At 42.4% G+C, this 18504-nt stretch overlaps 1 protein-coding gene across 1 annotated transcript in view; it reads left to right on the top strand.

Annotated features, from left to right (window-relative positions):
* Positions 1–18224, top strand: part of LOC141099179 (omega-hydroxyceramide transacylase-like) — a 64506-nt gene extending 46282 nt beyond the window's left edge. The window contains exons 4-6 of the mRNA XM_073587321.1: positions 8000–8065; positions 10643–10852; positions 17662–18224. Coding sequence (XP_073443422.1) covers positions 8000–8065; positions 10643–10852; positions 17662–17844 — 459 coding nt within the window. The 3' untranslated portion in view covers positions 17845–18224. The remainder of the gene's footprint in view (positions 1–7999; positions 8066–10642; positions 10853–17661) is intronic.
* The last annotated feature ends 280 nt before the right edge of the window (positions 18225–18504 follow it).

Raw genomic sequence — 18504 nt, 5'->3', positions numbered from 1 at the left:
TGCTGTTGAATGACTCATCCAACCTAGCATTCCACTCTATCAGCGGACTCTTGCCTCTGACCTTTTTGGGTTGGCCAACTAAGAGGTCTTGAAGGGGGGCTGCCAATTTAGTAAAGTCTTTAATAAAGCTTCTGTAGTATCCCACTAGGCCTAGGAACTGTATGACCTCTTGAATGTTGGTAGGTACCTGCCAGTCTCTGATGACAGTCACTTTGTCTGGGTTGGGTGCTACTCCTTCTGCACTCACAACATGGTCTAAATACTGCACTTTGGGCTTTAGGAGATGACATTTAGATGGTTTTACCTTTAAGGCGAAGTTAGACAACGCCTCAAAGACCTCTGCCAGGTGTTGCAGATGTTCCTCATAGGTCCTGGAATATACAATCACATCGTCCAAGTACAATAGCACAGTCTCAAAGTTCATATGTCCCAGGCAACATTCCATAATTCTCTGAAAGGTCCCAGGGGCACTGCTCAATCCGAACGGCATGTAATTAAACTCACATAGCCCCATAGGAGTAGTGAACACAGTTTTTTCTTTTTCTGCCTCAGCAACAGGAACCTGCCAGTACCCACTGGTTAAGTCCAGAGTGGAGAAGTACCTAGCTGATTTTAAAGCTGCTAGAGACTCCTCTGTGCACGGTAAGGGGTATACATCTTTGTGAGTAATTTTGTTAAGTTGTCTCTAATCTACACACATGCGCATGGTACCATATTTCTTTTTGACTAACACCAGGGGAGCTGCCCAAGGACTGTAGCTATCCCTGGTTACCCCTACTTGTTTCATTTCCTTTAGCATACCTTTTTCACACTGATAATGAGCTGGAGGTACGGGACGTTACCTCTCTTTGATAGGTGGGTGATCTCCAGTGGGGATTTTATGTTGAAACCCTTTTACCTGCCCAAAATCCAAGGAATGCTTACTGAAAACCCTCTCATATTCTTGTACCACCCACTGTACTCCATTCTTCTGACGTACAGGAGTGGAGTCGGTGCCAACATGTATCTTTTGGAACCATTCCTCCGTCTGAACAGAAGAGCCATTGCCATCCGTCGCTTCTGACGGATCCAAGGGTTCTACAGCCTGAATATCGTTGTTGCTGACTGTGAATAGTTTGGCTACGGTTGCATAAAGGGCCAAGCGTGCTTCCTCCTCCCCACAGTTCAGAACACGTACCGGAACCCTGCCTTTTTTAACATCAACAATCCCCCTGGCCGTCAGCGCAGTAGGTCTGCTATCTGAATGGACTGGCTCAAGGAGGGCTTGGTAGTCCCGTCCTCTGATGCCTATGGCTGCTCTGCACCAGATGAGAGTCTCACTCCTGGGGGGAAGCATAATGGAGTTGGGATCGCTCATCCTTAAGGTACTGTCACACTAAGTGATATCGCTAGCAATATCGCTATAACTTGTGACGTTATAGCGATATTGCTAGCGATATCGCTGTGTCTGATACTTACCTACAACCCGCTCCCCCGCTGGTAATCGCTGATCACGCGAGAACGTCCAGGACTGTTTCTCATCATCAGGTTCCTGCGGCGCTTCCTGTGGAGAGACGAGCGACGAGCGTGGAGCCGGGCGGGAGGACACATGATCGCCTAGTGTGACAGATAAGTAGCGACCCCCGTACCCAGCGATATCGCTGGTGAGATCTGCCTGTGTGGCAGCTCACTAGCGACCACTTAGCGATGTACCAGCGATCCTGACCGGGTCATATCGCTGGTTGGGATCGCTGGTACATCGCTAAGTGCGACAGTACCTTTACACTACCAATCTCTCCACCAGTTAACTCCACCTGCTGTTGTTGAACAAGGGCCTTGATTTCTTTATTGAGGGCATGCTGCTCTTTGTATGGGGCCGACTCGGCTATATCTTGCAAAATGGTGATGACCTCACTTAAACAATTTTCAATCACATTTGTGCCCATTGTTATGATAGGTTGACATTCTCCTCTTTCCACCTCTACCACCATGAGACCTTGAGCTTTGAGCTCCACTTTCCCCACTTTAATCACAACCTCTTTGTACCCCACCTGTGTCAGTGGTTAACCATTACTTGCTATTAATGACAAGTCACCATCAGGAAGTCGAATGAAATCAGCATCAGACCAATATCTCTGGTTAGAAAAAAGTAGATTCAGCTCACCCTTATATTGATGTCCACACCGCACAAGAATTGTTTTGTCAGAGCAAGGAAGCGTCTCTGCTTGATGTTGAATACTTGTAGAAAAAAAAGGTATCCAGCTCAGGAAATAAAATCCAAAATCTTTATTGAAACAAATTAAAAAATAAGCTGCTTGATAACCAGTATATACTGAAGGAAGGAATGTCCTGAATGACTGGACGCGTTTCGAACACGTGTAGTGCTTAGTCCTCAGTTTCCAATTTTTTCCAGTTTTGAAACTGAGGACTAAGAGCACTACAAGCACTATCAAGCAGCTTTTTTTTATTTGTTTCAATAAAGATTTTTGATTTTATTTCCTGAGCTGGATACCTTTTTTTTCTACAATATCTCTGGTACAGTGTGTGGGGCATTGTGGTTACCTGTGATCCAGTGTCCATGAGGGCGGTGAAGGGGATACCATCCACTACCACGGGTATAAGTGGACATCCTCCAACATACCTGTTTCTCCAGTTAGTTGGACCAGACTGTCTTACTCCTGAGGGTTGGTCCTCAGCCCCAGGGGTCGCCCATTTAAAGGACATTCTCTTTCGATAAGATCAACCTTATATCACCGTCTGCAGATGGGTCTTCCGGAAGGGTCAAATCGGTCTGTGGATCTCCTGCCGGTGTGGGTCAGTCGTCGCTGCTGTTGTGGCATCCTCTTTGGCCATCGCCATGGGAGATCATCCGGGCTCGATGCTAATTGGATCCTCTCTGTGGGGGAACAAGTCTGGAGAGTCTGAACAGTTTTACTTAAAGCAGCCACACTTTTAGTCAGTTCCTGCACTTGCAGCCGTAAATCTGCAGTAGAATCATCAACTGGAGTCTGCACATGCTGTACTGCAGGCACCTGGGTTGAGGATACTGCCCCTGTTGGTATTTAACTGCTGGATGTTTAACTGGCTCAGAGCAAGCATAGGTACTGTAGACTCTTTAAGATACGGATGGATCTGTCCTTAAACTGAACAAAGTCCATGTCAGGGTTCTGCAATGATATCATGCACAGTTGAGCCTTACTAGAATCAGACAAAAGGCCCTCAATGAACTGTTCTTTCTGCATTTTGTTCTCATCTCTTACACTGTCTGGATCAATTTGTTTAATGGCCCGCAGCGCCTCCTGCAGGTTTAAGGCATAGTCTCTAACAGTGTTCTGTGATTTCTGTTTGCAGCTGAAAAATCACTGCTTTATTTCTGAAACAGTACGGGTGTCAAAAGTATCCCTTAGTTTAGCAAAAATGTCTTTTACAGTCTTTTTATCAGTTGCTGGCCAAGATTTAACTTCTCTCTGAGCAGCGCCACTGAGCTGACTTTTTTCTCCTCTGACATAAGGTAAGTTTCAAACCTGCTGCGCAGCTTCTCCTTGAAGTCACTTAAGGTGTGCGATTCGCCAGTGTACTGTGGCAGCCATGCCGCACCCGGTACATAAGGCATGGTGAGCGGCAATATGGGAGCTGCAGCTGCTGCACCCTGAGCATCGCCGGGATTAGACATTTTCCCCCAGTTAACCCTTGCAGGGGTGCGACTCACCGCTTCAATTGCTGCAGGTCGTTGCTCCTGTAGGACTTTAGGCGCACAGGATCCTGTTCGTGATGCCAAGTTTTGTCTCGCCCAGAGCGGAATAGTCAGGTGGCCGGGCAGCGTTAGATTCAGGAGGTCACAGGGGGTGGCAGCCGTGCCCGGTGCCTTTGCTCCAGGGACAGTGAAATGGGGGTTGAAAAATAAAGTAAAAATAAAAAAAATTTGAAAAAAAGAATTTGTAATGGCAGTTGGAGTGTTCAACTGTAAGATAGCAAACACTGCAGATGAACCCTGGGGATAGATGGTGATGGCAGTGCAGGTGTTTAACCCCCTCCAACTAGGGCTGGCCCCCAGAGATTGTGATGAAAGTAGATGGCATGGAGTAATAAGGCAGGAGACAAGGAAAGTCACTTTATCATTTACTAAAGTTCAGATGCAGTTCAGAGGATAAATCCAACTTTCTCACCAGGCTTACAGTCTGCTCTGCAAGATGGGAGTTATCCTTCTCTCTGCTGTGACTCAGTGTAAACTTCCTGCTGTTATAATCCCTTCAGGGACCAAGGCTTCCTGAAGTCTGAAACTTCCAGTACAGCCACCTACTCACTGTGTTTTCTCCCCCCGGCAACTTGCAGCTTGAATCCTGTGTGAAGCACAAGTTTCTTGATGCACAATCCTTCACTGATCCTCTGTTGCTGTAGTTCTCTTGGGAGAAGACACTCCACTGTTGTTTGCATAAACCCACACAGTCTCTCAGCTTACCACCTGACTCTAAAAGCATAGATGGTCTAGGGGCTGATTCCCTGATTCTTCTCAGCATTGCTTCGGGAGGGAGCACATGTTACTGCTCCAGGAACGTTCTCCATTTTCTCTCCACCGTCTTCCTGACAGAACAACAACTCGGCACCTACCCCTCCCAGTTAGGGTATGTCTCCAAAGCTCTAAGCTTCAGGGAAGTAAGGGAGTGAGGTAAAATTGTGTGTGTGCAGTTGTCTCCAGCAGAGAAAGCATAATTCCCATCATTTACAAAACACATGCAACAGAGTACATATTTGACCATTTTGTGGTGGCAAAGACACAGGGCGCCACATGTGCACACCTTGCGGATTCTGCTGCGAATTTTGCTGAATCCGCAGGTAAAATGACCTGCGGATTTAGTGCGGTTTTTCTGTGGATTTTCTGAAATATTTGTGCGTATTTCACCTGCGTTTTTACACCTGCGGATTCCTATAATGGAATAGGTGTAAAAACGCTGCGGAATCCGCACAAAGAATTGACATGCCGCGGAAAAAAAAACGCGTTTCCGCGTGGATTTTTCCGCAGCATGTGCACAGCATTTTTTGATTTACATAGGATAGAATGGTACTGTACAACGCAGGAAAATCTGCTGCAGATCCGCAGGGCCAAATCCGCTGCGGATCCGCAGCAAAATCCGAAACGTGTGCACAGATCCTTAGTACACTGTTGTTCTCACACACAAAGACACAGTGAGGGAACAGGAATTTCCTGTCTTATTTTTGTTTGTTTTTAACAGTGATTGGCAATATAACACTACTACTGGAGACAGAAACTCATGCACTATTCTAGTAAATTGTAGTTGATGCAATATATACAAAAATAAGCACTATTCCAACACACATGCATAATCGCACTGCATCCAATTTTTACAGACACAGTTTGGAAATGTATTTGATCATGTACATTTTTTTTATAACTGTAATTTTTATTAAGGATTTTAAAAAGTTTTAACAATAAAAGACATTATAACACATTGTTTACTTAAATAATACAGGATTCATATAAATCACACAAGTGGTATGTGCACACGATCAGTAAACCCTGCGGGTTGGACGCTGTGTACTTGCGCAGTCTCCAACCCGCAGCGCCCAGATGTTACAGCATAGTGGATGGGATTTCAAGAAATCCCATGCCCACTACACATCCACAGACACCCGCGGATCACCCGTGGAGACCGACATGCAGCGCGTCTCTCCAGACTGCAACATGTCTATTTATCTTGCAGAGACGAGAGTGTCCACAAGATACAGTGGGGAAAATAAGTATTTAGTCAGCCATCAATTATGCAAGTTCGCCCACATAAAAAGATGACAGAAGCCTGTAATTGACATCATAGGTAGACAACAACTATGAGAGTCAAAATGAAAAAACACATCCAGAAAATCACCTTGTCTGATCTTACAAGATTTATTTTTCAAATTATGGTGGAAAATAAGTATTTGGTCAACTAAAAACATGCAATATTTCAGGCTCTCACAGACCTGTAACTTCTTCTTTAAGAGGCTCCTCTGTCCTCCACTCATTACCTGTAGTAATGGCACCTGTTTGAACTTGTTATCAGTTTAAAAGACACCTGTCCACAACCTCAGTCACACTCCAAACTCCACTGTGATGAAGACCAAAGAGCTGTCATAGGATACCAGAAACAAAATTGTAGCCCTGCATCAGGCTGGGAATACTGAATCTGCAATAGGCAAGCAGCTTGGTGTAATGAAATAAACTGTGGGAGCAATAATAAGAATATGGAAGGCATAGAAGACCACTGATAATCTCCCTCGATCAGGGGCTCCACGCAAGATCTCACCCCGTGGGGTCAAAATGATCACAAGAACGATGAGCAAAAATCCCAGAATCACACGGGGGGGGCTATTGAATGACCTGCATAGAGCTGGGACCACCGTAGCAAAGGCTACCATAAGTAACACACCATGCCGCCAGGGACTCAGATCTTGCAGTACCATACGGGTCCCCCTGCTTAAGCCAGTACATGTCCGGGCCTGTCTGAAGTTTGCTAGAGAGCATTCGGATTATCCTGAAGAGTATTGGGAGAATGTCATATGGTCTGATGAAACCATAGTTGAACTGTTTGGTAGAAACAAAACTCGTTGTGTTTGGAGGAGACAGAATGCTGAGTTTCCACCAAAGAACACAATACCTACTGTGAAGCATGGGGGTGGCAACATCATACTTTGGGGTTGTTCCTGTGCAAAGGGACCAGGACGACTGATCCGTGTACATGAAAGAATGAATGGGGCCATGTATTGTGAGATTTTGAGTGCAAACCTCCTTTCATCAGCAAGGGCATTGAAGATGAAACGTGGATGGGTCTTTCAGCATGATAATGATCCCAAGCTCACCACCAGGGCAATGAAGAAGTGGCTTCGTAAGAAGCATATAAAGGTCCTGGAGTGGCCTAGCCAGTCTCTAGATCTCAACCCCATAGAAAACCTTTTGTAGGGATTCCAAAATCTGTGTTGCACAGTGACAGGCCCAAAACATCACTGATCTAGAGGAGATCTGCATGGAGGAATGGGCCAACATCCCGCCAACAGTGTGTGCCAATGTTGTGAAGACTTACAGAAAATGTTTCACTTCTGTCATTGCCAGCAAAGGATATATAACAAAATATTGAGATGAACTTTTGTTAATGACCAAATACTTATTTTCCACCATAATTTGCAAATTATATCTTGCCAAATCTGGATTTGTTTTCTGATTTTGACTCTCATAGTTGTGGTCTACCTATTTGTCAATTACAGGCCTCTCTCAACTTTTTAAGTGGGAGAACTTACACAATTGGTGGCAGACTAAATACTTTTTCCCCCACTGTAAATTTCACCCGTACAACGTATCGGACGCAGCCAATCCGCACGGTTCAGTGATCACATGCGGATTCACCTGCGTTTAATAGACTGCAGCGCTTTGAACACAGCGGACATGTGCTGCATCCAAAGCGCTGCCAATTCATGATTGTGTGCCCATACCCTAAATGATAGCAATCTTTGCATCCCATCGATCATGTACATTTTAAAATGGATGTTGCACAGATGAAAAAATACAAACTCATGGATAACAACACAGATGAAAATCGTCCGCGGTTTCTGGGTGAAATTCGGACGATTTTTCATGCGCCTCTATGATCTTGTCCTTGGGGCATGCATCCAGGTTAAGAATTTGCAGAAGAGATTTATGCATCACTATCAGGAAAAACACTGTTTTTGTTGCTTTTTTACATACGTTTTTGTTGCGGATTTTTTCCCACTCATTAATGTGGATGAAATCTGAAACAAAAACCTTGAACCAAATGTATATTTTGCAGATTTGCAAGGAAGGAAAAGGCAATGTGTGCATGAAATTTTAGGAATCCCGTTCAGTTTGCCAAAAAATGCAATGAAAAACACAAGGTGTGCATATACCCTTAGTCTGGTATTTCTGCTCCTATTACAGAAGTACTGAACAAATGACAAGCTGACAGTCCCATAGTATGGTGTTTAGTCAATCTGCTGTCACTGGTTGTTTTCACAGGCTCTTATCTGCAGCTGTTTTATTCCTTTTTATTGTGGGTTTGTGCCACCGACATTCCAGGGAGTGGTAAGTAAAGCTGATTTTTCTTATGTACAAAATATAGTAGCATATGGGATTATATTTAATATTCTGACATGTTCTATACTTATTGATTGAGTGGTTTTATAAATTCATTTTCAGATGACGTTACATCAGGGAATTAGGTTATACTCACTTTCCTAATGGATAGTTGTTCACTCTTAATTGAGGAGGTATAATGATAATGAGAAATGATGTATGTATAATGCTGACGGCACCTATGTGGTAACCAGCATAATGCCTGACTGCCCTGCAGACTAATCGGAGCTGTTCCTGCCTGTACTGCGTTATTATGATGATACTACTTGCAGGAGTTGCTCATCATGGTAATTACTGTACTTATTCTGTTCCATGACAGCACCTTATGTTGTTGATTGTCAGTGTATAGGAAAACATGGCTATCTTTTTCAAAAACAGTGCCACACAAGTCTGCTGGTTGTGTGTGGTATTGCAGTTCACCCCCTTTCTCATCAATGGAGCATAGATAATAACCTGATAGAAAGTCAGCAACCATTTATAATCCTGTACTAATCGTTTCATGAGCAAATCATGGATTCTAATGCAAACCTAACTATAACGGGGATGTGCCAACAGAGAAAATGATCTGTTGTCTAAATCAAGATATTGTGCAAAACATATTTTTTGGATGGTTCGGTTTTACTTCATTCACTATGCAGTAAAAATGTCCCGCCAACATGATTCTTCAAAGCACAATTATACTAAAAGTTATAAGAATTTTTTTAGACTTTGAAGGTCGAAAAAATTTGGAACATTGTTAAAAAAAAGTTTGTGTTGCCCTTTTTTTGAGACCTGTAACTTTTAAAAAATTTTCCGTCAGTGCTGCTCTGAGAGAGCTCGCGTCTTGCGCACTCAGTTTATATTTCTTCTGTTACCAGTTAATCATACATTCATAGTTTTGATTGCTTTTTATTACATTTTTGTGAGAGTGCAGCTACTAAAATCAGTTATTGCAGTTCAACTTTTGATCGCTTATACTGTATACTGCAATACCACAGTTTTGTGGTACAAAATTAAACTATGGTTCTCCTATAAAGCCCAGCCATAGTTACAGACAGATGCCGGCTGTGTAACACAGCCGGCTTCTACCGGGTATGGCGCATTCTCACTTCCTGAGCCCGCTCCATACATCAGCCGCAACTATTTGTTGTAATTTTATGTGATCTGGGTCCAAATGAGTTAATGAGAGGTTGATTTCAAATATTGGCAATGTATCAAACTATTATCCATATAACACAATTCGGCTCTAAGCGAAAAAACAGCCCACAAAATGATAACGGGGACCTGACACTTCTACCATAAAGATGTAATTTTGCCTGATGTAATTGCCTCTTCTCATCCATATCATCCTGAGATAGGACTTTTTGTACCTTCTATGTAAATATATTCTTGTTAGTCAAAGGGATTTTCAAGAAGACGCCAACAGAAGATTTGACATAAAAAAACTGTAAAAAAAAAGTAATGCATTTGAACCAAATACAAGAAAAAAGTTTTGGCAGCATGTTTTATGTTTTTTTTATCACAATCTTTATTAAAAAAAACAAAATTTGTAATCGAACAATTTTCACATTGGCCACTGTGGTTATTTTAAGGGGGTTTTACACATAGCGATATCGCTAACTATATCGCTAAAGCATCACCGATTTGGTGACGCAGCAGCGATATCGCTAGCGATATCGCTTTGTGTGATACTTACCTCTGACCGGCTCCCCCGCTGTCCATCGCTGATCGTGCAGCTCCATTTCTCGTCGGGCGCTTCCTGCTGGGCTTCCTGCTGGCGCCGACGAGCGACGCGTGGACGCGGACGGAGGACATCAGGATCGCCGCGTCTGAAAGGTAAGTATTGTCCGCTGTATCGCTGCTGCATCGCTGTGAGATCTTCCTGTGTGACAGCTCACTAGCGATCATTTAGTGATGCACCAGCGATCCTGACCGGGTCATATCGCTGGTCGGGATCACTGGTGCATCGCTAAATGTAAAGGGGCCTATAGACTCATACTTCCTGCCCTTTCAGGAAGCTTTTACATCATTTGCCTTATCACAGGTGAGATTACATTGACTACCCCTGTGTATTCAGCTGATAACATAGGATCCACTGATCACAATAGTTTTATCCTTGTTTGTTTCCCTTTACAATCATTATTGCACATGCTTATCAAATGCTTAAATGCTAAAGATCAGGTCAAAGTTTGTTCATTGTGGCTACTTACATATGGATTTCCTGAAAAGTCTGAGTGTAGAATAGACCCCAGTGGCCAGTGTGAAAATTGTGAGATTTCTAATCTTTATTTCTAATATACATTGTAATATTAGGAAAAAATGCCAAAACTTTATTAAAAAATAAATTTTTAAAACAAAATCTTGATTTTAAACAATAGACCCCTTTTTTGATGACATGTTCCCTTTAAGTCGGCAAGCTACAAATAATTATAATCATGACATTGTGGCACTTGGTAGGAGGAGAAGTCTGTAACAATTTTTGTAATAAGGCCCAATAGTACATGAGTGGTATTAATTTTTATCTCTCCCTACTTTTCCTTCCAATAGAGATACATTGATGGGGGACTCACAAACTTCCAACCATTGTTTGGTTTAAAGTCTATAATAACGATATCCCCCTTCACAGGGGAGATTGACATTTGTCCCAGAGACTGCCCTGCCAGCCATCTATGCATCCAGATATTTAATACCAGTTTCCAGCTCTCGGTCCAGAATCTAAGTAGAGTGATCTATTCTTTATTCCCACCTCCAACTGATGTAAGTATTTTTTTTTTATTTTTATTATATCTATATGTAGCCCTATGAATTTTAGAACAGGGAGGTCCCTATTCATTAAATAACCTGTGACTTTACAGATTTTATGCAAGCATAAGCTTAATATAATTTTTTCCTTGCCCTGGTTCCTACAGATGGTCAAATCTTCCAGGTTCGGAGAATTTTTTGCAAAAATTCTATTCATGGCAAATTCTCCAAGATACGCAGGTTCATCAGTGGCCCTAATATGAGGTGTATAACACGCCGAGGTCAGACTGGATCTATCTCCTTTCAATCTCTTTAGCCTAAACATATCCAAAGTGACCTCACCATAGAACCAACGCTAACCTTGTAGTAACCAACAGCTCATTTAATGACACAGTGCACTGACCAGCTTTTCATGGTTAATTAAAAAATGTTCCAAAAATTATTCATCTTAGTAACTTAGGATCATACACTGTTCTGTACAGAACACTGACTCAAACTGATGGTTGCTCTTAGAGGTAACATCATCCTGCTATGACTGAGACGAGTAACGTGACCTATATTCCATAATGCCCTCCACTGTCTTCACATTAATAAGCTTGAAAGACGCAGAGGAGGCCAATTATGGCCTGTGTTAGGTAGTACACTACCCCTATTCATTGCCATTACCATTTTTTCACTTTCTATACATTTTGTGCAACACTACAATTCAATTTTGATAACTTTTTTAGCCCTTGCCAAAAAGAATGCAACAAGAAATGCTAGGTGGTTACACATGTGGTCAAAATTGTTGGTACCCCTCATTTAAGGACAGAAAAACCCACAATGGTGACAGAAATAACTTGAATCTGATAAAAGTAATAATAAATAAAAAATCTATGAAAATGAACAAATGAAAGTCTCAGACATTGCTTTTCAACCATGCTTCCAAATAATTTAAAGCTAATGAAATAGGCCTGGACAGAAATGATGGTACCCTTAACTTAATATTTTGTTGCACAACCTATTGAGGCAATCACTGCAATCAAACGATTCCTGTAACTGTCAATGAGACTTCTGCACCTCTCGACAGGTATTTTGGCCCACTCCTCAAGAGCAAACTGCTCCAGTTGTCTCATATTTGAAAGTTTCCTTTTCCAGGCGCCATGTTTCAGCTCTTTCCAAAGATGCTCAATAGGATTTAGGTCAGGGCTCATAGAAGACCACTATGTATCATTTTCAAAAAATTTTGAGTTAACTTGAATCTGACAAGAGTAATAATATTTCTGTGACCATTGTGTGTTTTTCTGTCATTAAACGAGTGGTACCAACAATTTTGATTACGTGTGTAGGTAAATGTTCAGAAAGAAAAATGTGGCAGTAGGCTGCTGTATAATTGTGGCATGCACAGTTCTCAATTTAGGCTAGCAACACAGATATGCAAAAACAGAACCTGCATTAGGACCCTGTATTTGTGGGGCATGTACAGATATAAAATATGACTAATGAAACAGATGTGTAAAAAAATTTTTTGGGCCACACACACTTGGTGAGGTTGACAATCTCCGTTTTTAGTCTGGATTTAGGGAAATGTTCTTTTAAATTTTTAAAAAACCCATTACTTCCCCTTTACAAAATGTTTTCTCATAAAATCTCAGTACAGATTTTGACAAGCAAGATCACAGTCTGATGCTGATTTCAGATTTTTTTGTGAAAATGTTTGTACTGTCTTGCTTCTGCTTTTTAGTGCATTAAGAATTAAGAAAAAATGTGTAATTGTAATGCAAATACAGCAGGATAGAGGCCATCCACACCATATCACTGATCAATCACACTGATTCTGGCACTGTGGCTACCACTTTCTCTATCTCTTTCTACCCCTATCAATTGAATCATTGCATTAATTATTCCCAGACAAATAGTTTTATTTTTTTCAGTGTTGTTGGTATCCAATACATTACTGGTTGAGTATTTATCTAATGTTTTAGACCTCCTTATTTTCAGTCTCTGTTGCTGAGCTGTGAGCTCTGACACCATCTCTCTATCCTATAATCACCCTTAAATAGCTGCTGCATTCCCTGCTTAGGATTTCATGCAGGTTATTACAGACCCTCCTGATTGGCTTCTCTATGCCACGTGATGTGATGGCCGCAAGGCATTATGAAGCCTGCTCTGGTGCGCCTAAAGTCTTGTCAGACTTATGTGCCTGATGCAATGTGTAAAAAATAAAAAATGGCTGTCATTTTTGAGGGGATTTGCGCTAATCAAAATGTAAATTGTTTCTGTTCTCCGGAACTTCCAAAGCCTGCCAAAAAATAACAAGCAGGTCATCCATACACCCTTCAAGGCACCAACTGTAGTACCTCATTAAAATATTAAGAAAGTGTAGTTGTGGTACTTCTAATCTAATCTCAAAGGCTTTGCACTGCAGAAAAAAATATTAGGAGAGTCATTCAGTCATCCATAGACCATTGAAGGCAACATTTGGCGGGCCTCATTGAAATATTGAAGATTGAAAACATTTTATGCGCTGCTGTCATCTGGTGGTGTGGAAAAGTCAGGGCTAAGCCAGTCTTTGTTCATTTTTATCAGAGTGAGCCTGTGAGCACTTTCTGTTGATAGGTGAAAGCGCCTGTCTGTTATGACCCCCCCAACCCCAGTGGCACTGAAAACCCTCTCGGGCAAAACACTAGTGGCAAGGCAGCACAACACCTCCAAGACATAGAGGGACTGCTTATGCCAGATGTCCAGCTTTGAGACCCAATAGCTGTAGGTCACAGAGGAATTAGAGTATACTGGTTTTGTCGACCACGTATTCCTTGACTATCCTTAAAAACTTTTCCCTCCTTGTCAAAAATACCTGGTCATCAGAGCCTGGACCACTGGGAGGGTTTCATGAAATTGGCCCAAGCCTTTGACAGTGTACTCCTGCCTCTTCTGTACCTGGCGTGTGTCTCCCTCTCCTCCCCTCCTTCATTGGGCAAGGATGCTTGCCCCCTTCAGCTAGCATTGTCTTTTCCACAATTGCCTTCTGGTATAGCACCATTTCAGTGGACCTCTCCAACTTAGGAAGGAGAGATGCAAGGTTCTACTTTTAGAGTGGGTCTAGCAGGGTAAACAACCAGTGCTCTTTTTTTTGTCAAAGATGAATGTAACGCGAGGGTTACCGGAAATGCAGCGGTACATAGTCAGCAATATGTGTCAAGCTCCCTACAGCTAACACTTCCCTGTCTCCACCATGATAACTACTCTCCACCTCCTCCTCCTCCATCTTTTCCTCCTCATTCCCCTCCTCAGCCCATCCAAGTAGAAGAGATGGGACAAAGCTTGTGTGGGTACTAGCCAGCTCCTGTTCCTTCTCCTCCTCCTTCTCATTGTTTCCCAAGATGAGATGAGGCTGGGTAGTATCTCCCTGTCTCATGTCTTCCTCCATCTCCACCTGGTCTGCATGCAAAGCTTTATGTTTAATTTTCAGGAGCAACTGTTTAAGTAGGCACAGTAGCGGGATTGTTGCCCTGATTATGGCCACTCACCATCTTTGTGGAATCCTCAAAGTCTTGGAGATCTGCACAAATGTAAGACATCCATACCCACTCTTTAGTTGTTATGTGCGGGTGTGTTAGAGCTAGTATTCCACAATTGGCCTCTGCTGCTCACAATGCTTTGCCAGCATGTGCAGTATGGAGGTCCAGCAAGTGGTCACGTCGCACATCAGTGAGCTGGCACTGGCATGCACTGCTGCAGCACTGCCATAGCAGCTGCAGCTGTAGCTGACTTGTGGAAATGGGCGCTGACTTGGCGTACTTTGATCAGAAGCTCTGGCAAATTTGGATAGGTTTTCAGAAACCGCTGAACTTTCAAGTTGAGCACATGGGCCAAGTATTGCACGTGTTTGAGCTTGCCAAGTTTCACAGTCGCCACCAGGTTACGGTCATTATCACACACAACCATGCCTGGTGTATAGTTTGTTTCCTAGACAAATTAGCTTCAGCAGAACCTGTTGCAACTTCACTGAGGCAGTGCTGCAGAGCTTCCAGCTCCAGGAAATGAGGACAATGTGCTCTGATATAGCACATAAGAGATGGAGGATGAGGAGGAGTAGGAGGGGGTGCATAAACTGTTGTAGGAGATGGAAGAAACCCAAATAGAAGTAGGGATGGCAATCTTTTGTATCTGAAGGCACATGTGCTGTGCCAGAGTGGGACTCAGCCGCAGCCTCTACAATGTTCACCAAGTATGCCATCAGGCAAATGTAGTATCCTTGGCCACAGGTGCTTGTCCACGTGTCGGTCGTTAAGTGGACAATCCCAGTAACCACATTGAAAACACGTCAACAAAATTTTCCAACTTGTATCTGATACCTCAATGACATGCCACTACCGTATGGTGTCCTTATGTAGTCCATCCACTTCAAAGGGCATCTGTCAGTAGGATCAAGCCTCGTAAGCAGTTTACATGGGCATGTAGGTTCTACTGTAGAAAGTTGAATAGTGATATGGTGGTATCTGCGATCCAATATCTTATTCCAGAGAAATCCATCTTTTTCTTATACGTAAATGAGCTTTTAAGATCTATGGCTGAACACAGATCTCCCTGAGAATCTGCCTTCAGATCTTATTTTAAATAAAAGGGGGTGTTACAAGTGTTAGACATGTAATGACTGACAGTCTGCTCTCCTCATCTTTGTGTCTAACACTAGGGGGGGTTCTGTCTTCAGTCTATAGATCTTAATAGCTCATTTACATATTAAGAAAAAATTGGTTTTCTCTGGAATAAGCAATAAGATCGCAAATATCAAGGTATTATTTTCTTGAACTTTCTATTATCTACAGTACATGCCCATATAGATGACTTGGAAAGGTTGATTCTACTGATGGAATCATTTTTTTTTTCAATTGTTGCTTACATGATTTGTTGTTTTGTTAGAGCCAATGTCATTAAGAACTATGCTTAGGGTTTCTGTCCTGCTGCAGCATAAATTTGGAGCCAATCAGACAGTATTGCATGAGGGATAAGCGTCTGCCTGAATGTTTCAGCGTTGAAGACTTTAGACACAATGGCTGGCCAAGGAAACTTAGTGCAGCAGATGAAAGACACATTATTCTTTCCTTCAAAATCGGAAGATGTCCAACAGTGCCATTGTAAGGGAGGGACAGGACTGTATTCGTGACCTGAATTACTGCAACATCTATGTCCAGTCCTTCCCATACAGAAAACTGTACTCTTTTCTTCAGCATACCTGCATCTCCAAATACAGCTTCCCAGGCGATGACGGTCCCACTTCCAGGCGATCCCAGCAATGGAGACACAGTCCAAATTAACTTTAACATTTTCTTTACTGAATACGTCACACGTTACATCCACAGTTGTTACATCGTGACATTTACTTGTTTCCTCATCTTTCCCTTTCTGGCTGTCGCTTCTGTGCAGTACACGCCCGGACCGAACCATCCTAGACTGCTCCCCAGTTCCTTCCTGGCCTGACCTTGCCATGATGACAATTCGTTCTGCTTGTTTCACCCCAGACTCGAAATCATCAGTCACCATGTTTGGTTACCTCTGGTAAAGCATCCGGCCCGTCTGTACCGATCTCGTCGAAGCTCCAACTTTCTTCATCTCCTCAGTCCAACCGACTCCTACTCTAAAAACATCTTCCCAGGTGATCAGGTGATAAGTCGCCACATCCTTCCATTCCTGTTCTGGCCCACTGCTATGACAGACAGTGGCCGTGGGTAATGTGGGCTGCAGCACTTTAACGTTGCGTGGCTGCCAAGCTGTCCGGGCCTATAGCCCATGTGGACACTAGGGCACCCTGGCCCCATCTGACTAAACTTCCTAAAAACTTCTCTCTAACTACCCACCAGTCCCTCCTACAATTAACCCTCTGTAAACATCTGTAAACAACCTATCAGCTATACCTATAAGGCCCACTATTATGCCCCCATCTAGTGGCCCACAACAGAACTACACTTACCCTATGTATAAGAACTATCTACTAAAGTGCCCTCCTCTAATGTCCCACAGTCTCAAGAGCATGGTAACACATATAAAAATGTGGCAGTACCAGTAAAGTTAGCGGTAATACATCTTCATATGTAGCAGGACCGCAAGCACTCAACATATACATTATCAGTATTAGCAATATGTAAACATTAGCAAATCAACAGCAATTAGAGGAAGGGAAGCAAGAAGGACATTATATCTCACCCCTTTACACCATGAGCTCAGAATTGGCAGCAACGTGGCCAGAAGTGGTCTTCATGGAAGAACTGCCATCAAAAAAGCCAAAAAAGTTATGGCTCTGGGCAAAAGGGAAGCAAAAAACGAAAATGCAAAAACTGAATATCCCAAGGTCGTGAAAGGGTTGAGAACAAGGAGTCCTCTAAGAGATTATATGGCCCTCACAGAGCTATGATCTTATCATAGTCAAGTCTGTGTTGGATTACATGAAGAGGCAAAAGGATTAGTACAAGTTGACTTCCACAAAGGCTTTGTTGGTAGTTCTGCAAGATGTTTTGAACAACCCTTCCCCTCACCTCTGCCCAGTTCCTTCAAAAACTCTGCAACTGTACCTAGAAGAATTCGTGTTATTTTGACGGCAAATAATGGTCACAACCAAATAATGATTTGATTCATTTTGTTCATTAAGTTAAGTTTGCATTTTATAAATGTATAAAAATAAACTAAAACTATCAGTTCTGTTTTTGAAAACATTCTTACCTTGCTAGATTTCCACATCTTAAAACTTTTGCACAGTACTGTGTATCAATACTCGCACATGTTATGTTAGAAGATTCTTTAATGAAATGTAGTTCATCCAGTTTTTCGTTTTTATCTTGTTTCCACAGGCACTGGATAATTTTTATTGCCAAGGTTATAAAGATGCTGTTCTTTATCTCCTTTCTAATGGCAAATTGCATCTCCAGCCCGCATACCCAATATCTGATAAATGCTTCACAAAACCTAAGGAATCTAAAAGAAGACAACACAAAATGATTATGAGAAGACTGCCAAATCAACTGTCTATTTAAAAAGCTAAATGGACCAAAAAGAATTTCAAGATACAGCGGCATACAACGATCTTCTATTCAGATGATTCTGTATTTGTTATCATACCAGTCTATGCACCTCATGAAGTAGTCCGATTATTTAGCTATTTAATACAACTGGATGCTTCTATCGTGTACCCCAAAAACATAGAACAGGAAGTTAACTTTTTCATGGTTCTCTTGTGGGAAAACTGCTGCAGTACAATTCAAGAAAATCCATTGGACTGTTGGCTACTTAAAATGTTCTATGCTCCAAGTGACACTAAATTACAAGGACTATATGATATACTATTACTAATGCATGATGGCACTGATATGCCTATAAATGGTAAACCCCGTATGAGTAAAACCTATAAACTATGTTTTGCTCTAATTTTTGTCTGTCATTTATTAAAGGGAAGGTTTTTGCCACCTCATCTTAGAGGAGTCTCATGTAGACAACAAGAAGCTGAATCCAACAATGTATCACTTAGTTTACTGGGTGCAGCCATTCTGACACAATCGGAGCAGAGCTGAGAAAGCTAACCCCACCCACACCAGACACTCAGTGTACACATAGTCTATAGACAGTAAGGTGCTTATCATACGATGGGCGGAATCGGACTAGGGCTCATGCTGCTGTAGTCCTGACAATGATAATCG

The sequence above is a fragment of the Dendrobates tinctorius genome, unplaced genomic scaffold (genome assembly GCF_039654945.1).
Source record: "Dendrobates tinctorius isolate UK_male_01 unplaced genomic scaffold, ASM3965494v1 ptg000098l, whole genome shotgun sequence".
Taxonomy (NCBI): domain Eukaryota; kingdom Metazoa; phylum Chordata; class Amphibia; order Anura; family Dendrobatidae; genus Dendrobates; species Dendrobates tinctorius.
This window is presented reverse-complemented; position numbering and strand designations above follow the sequence as displayed.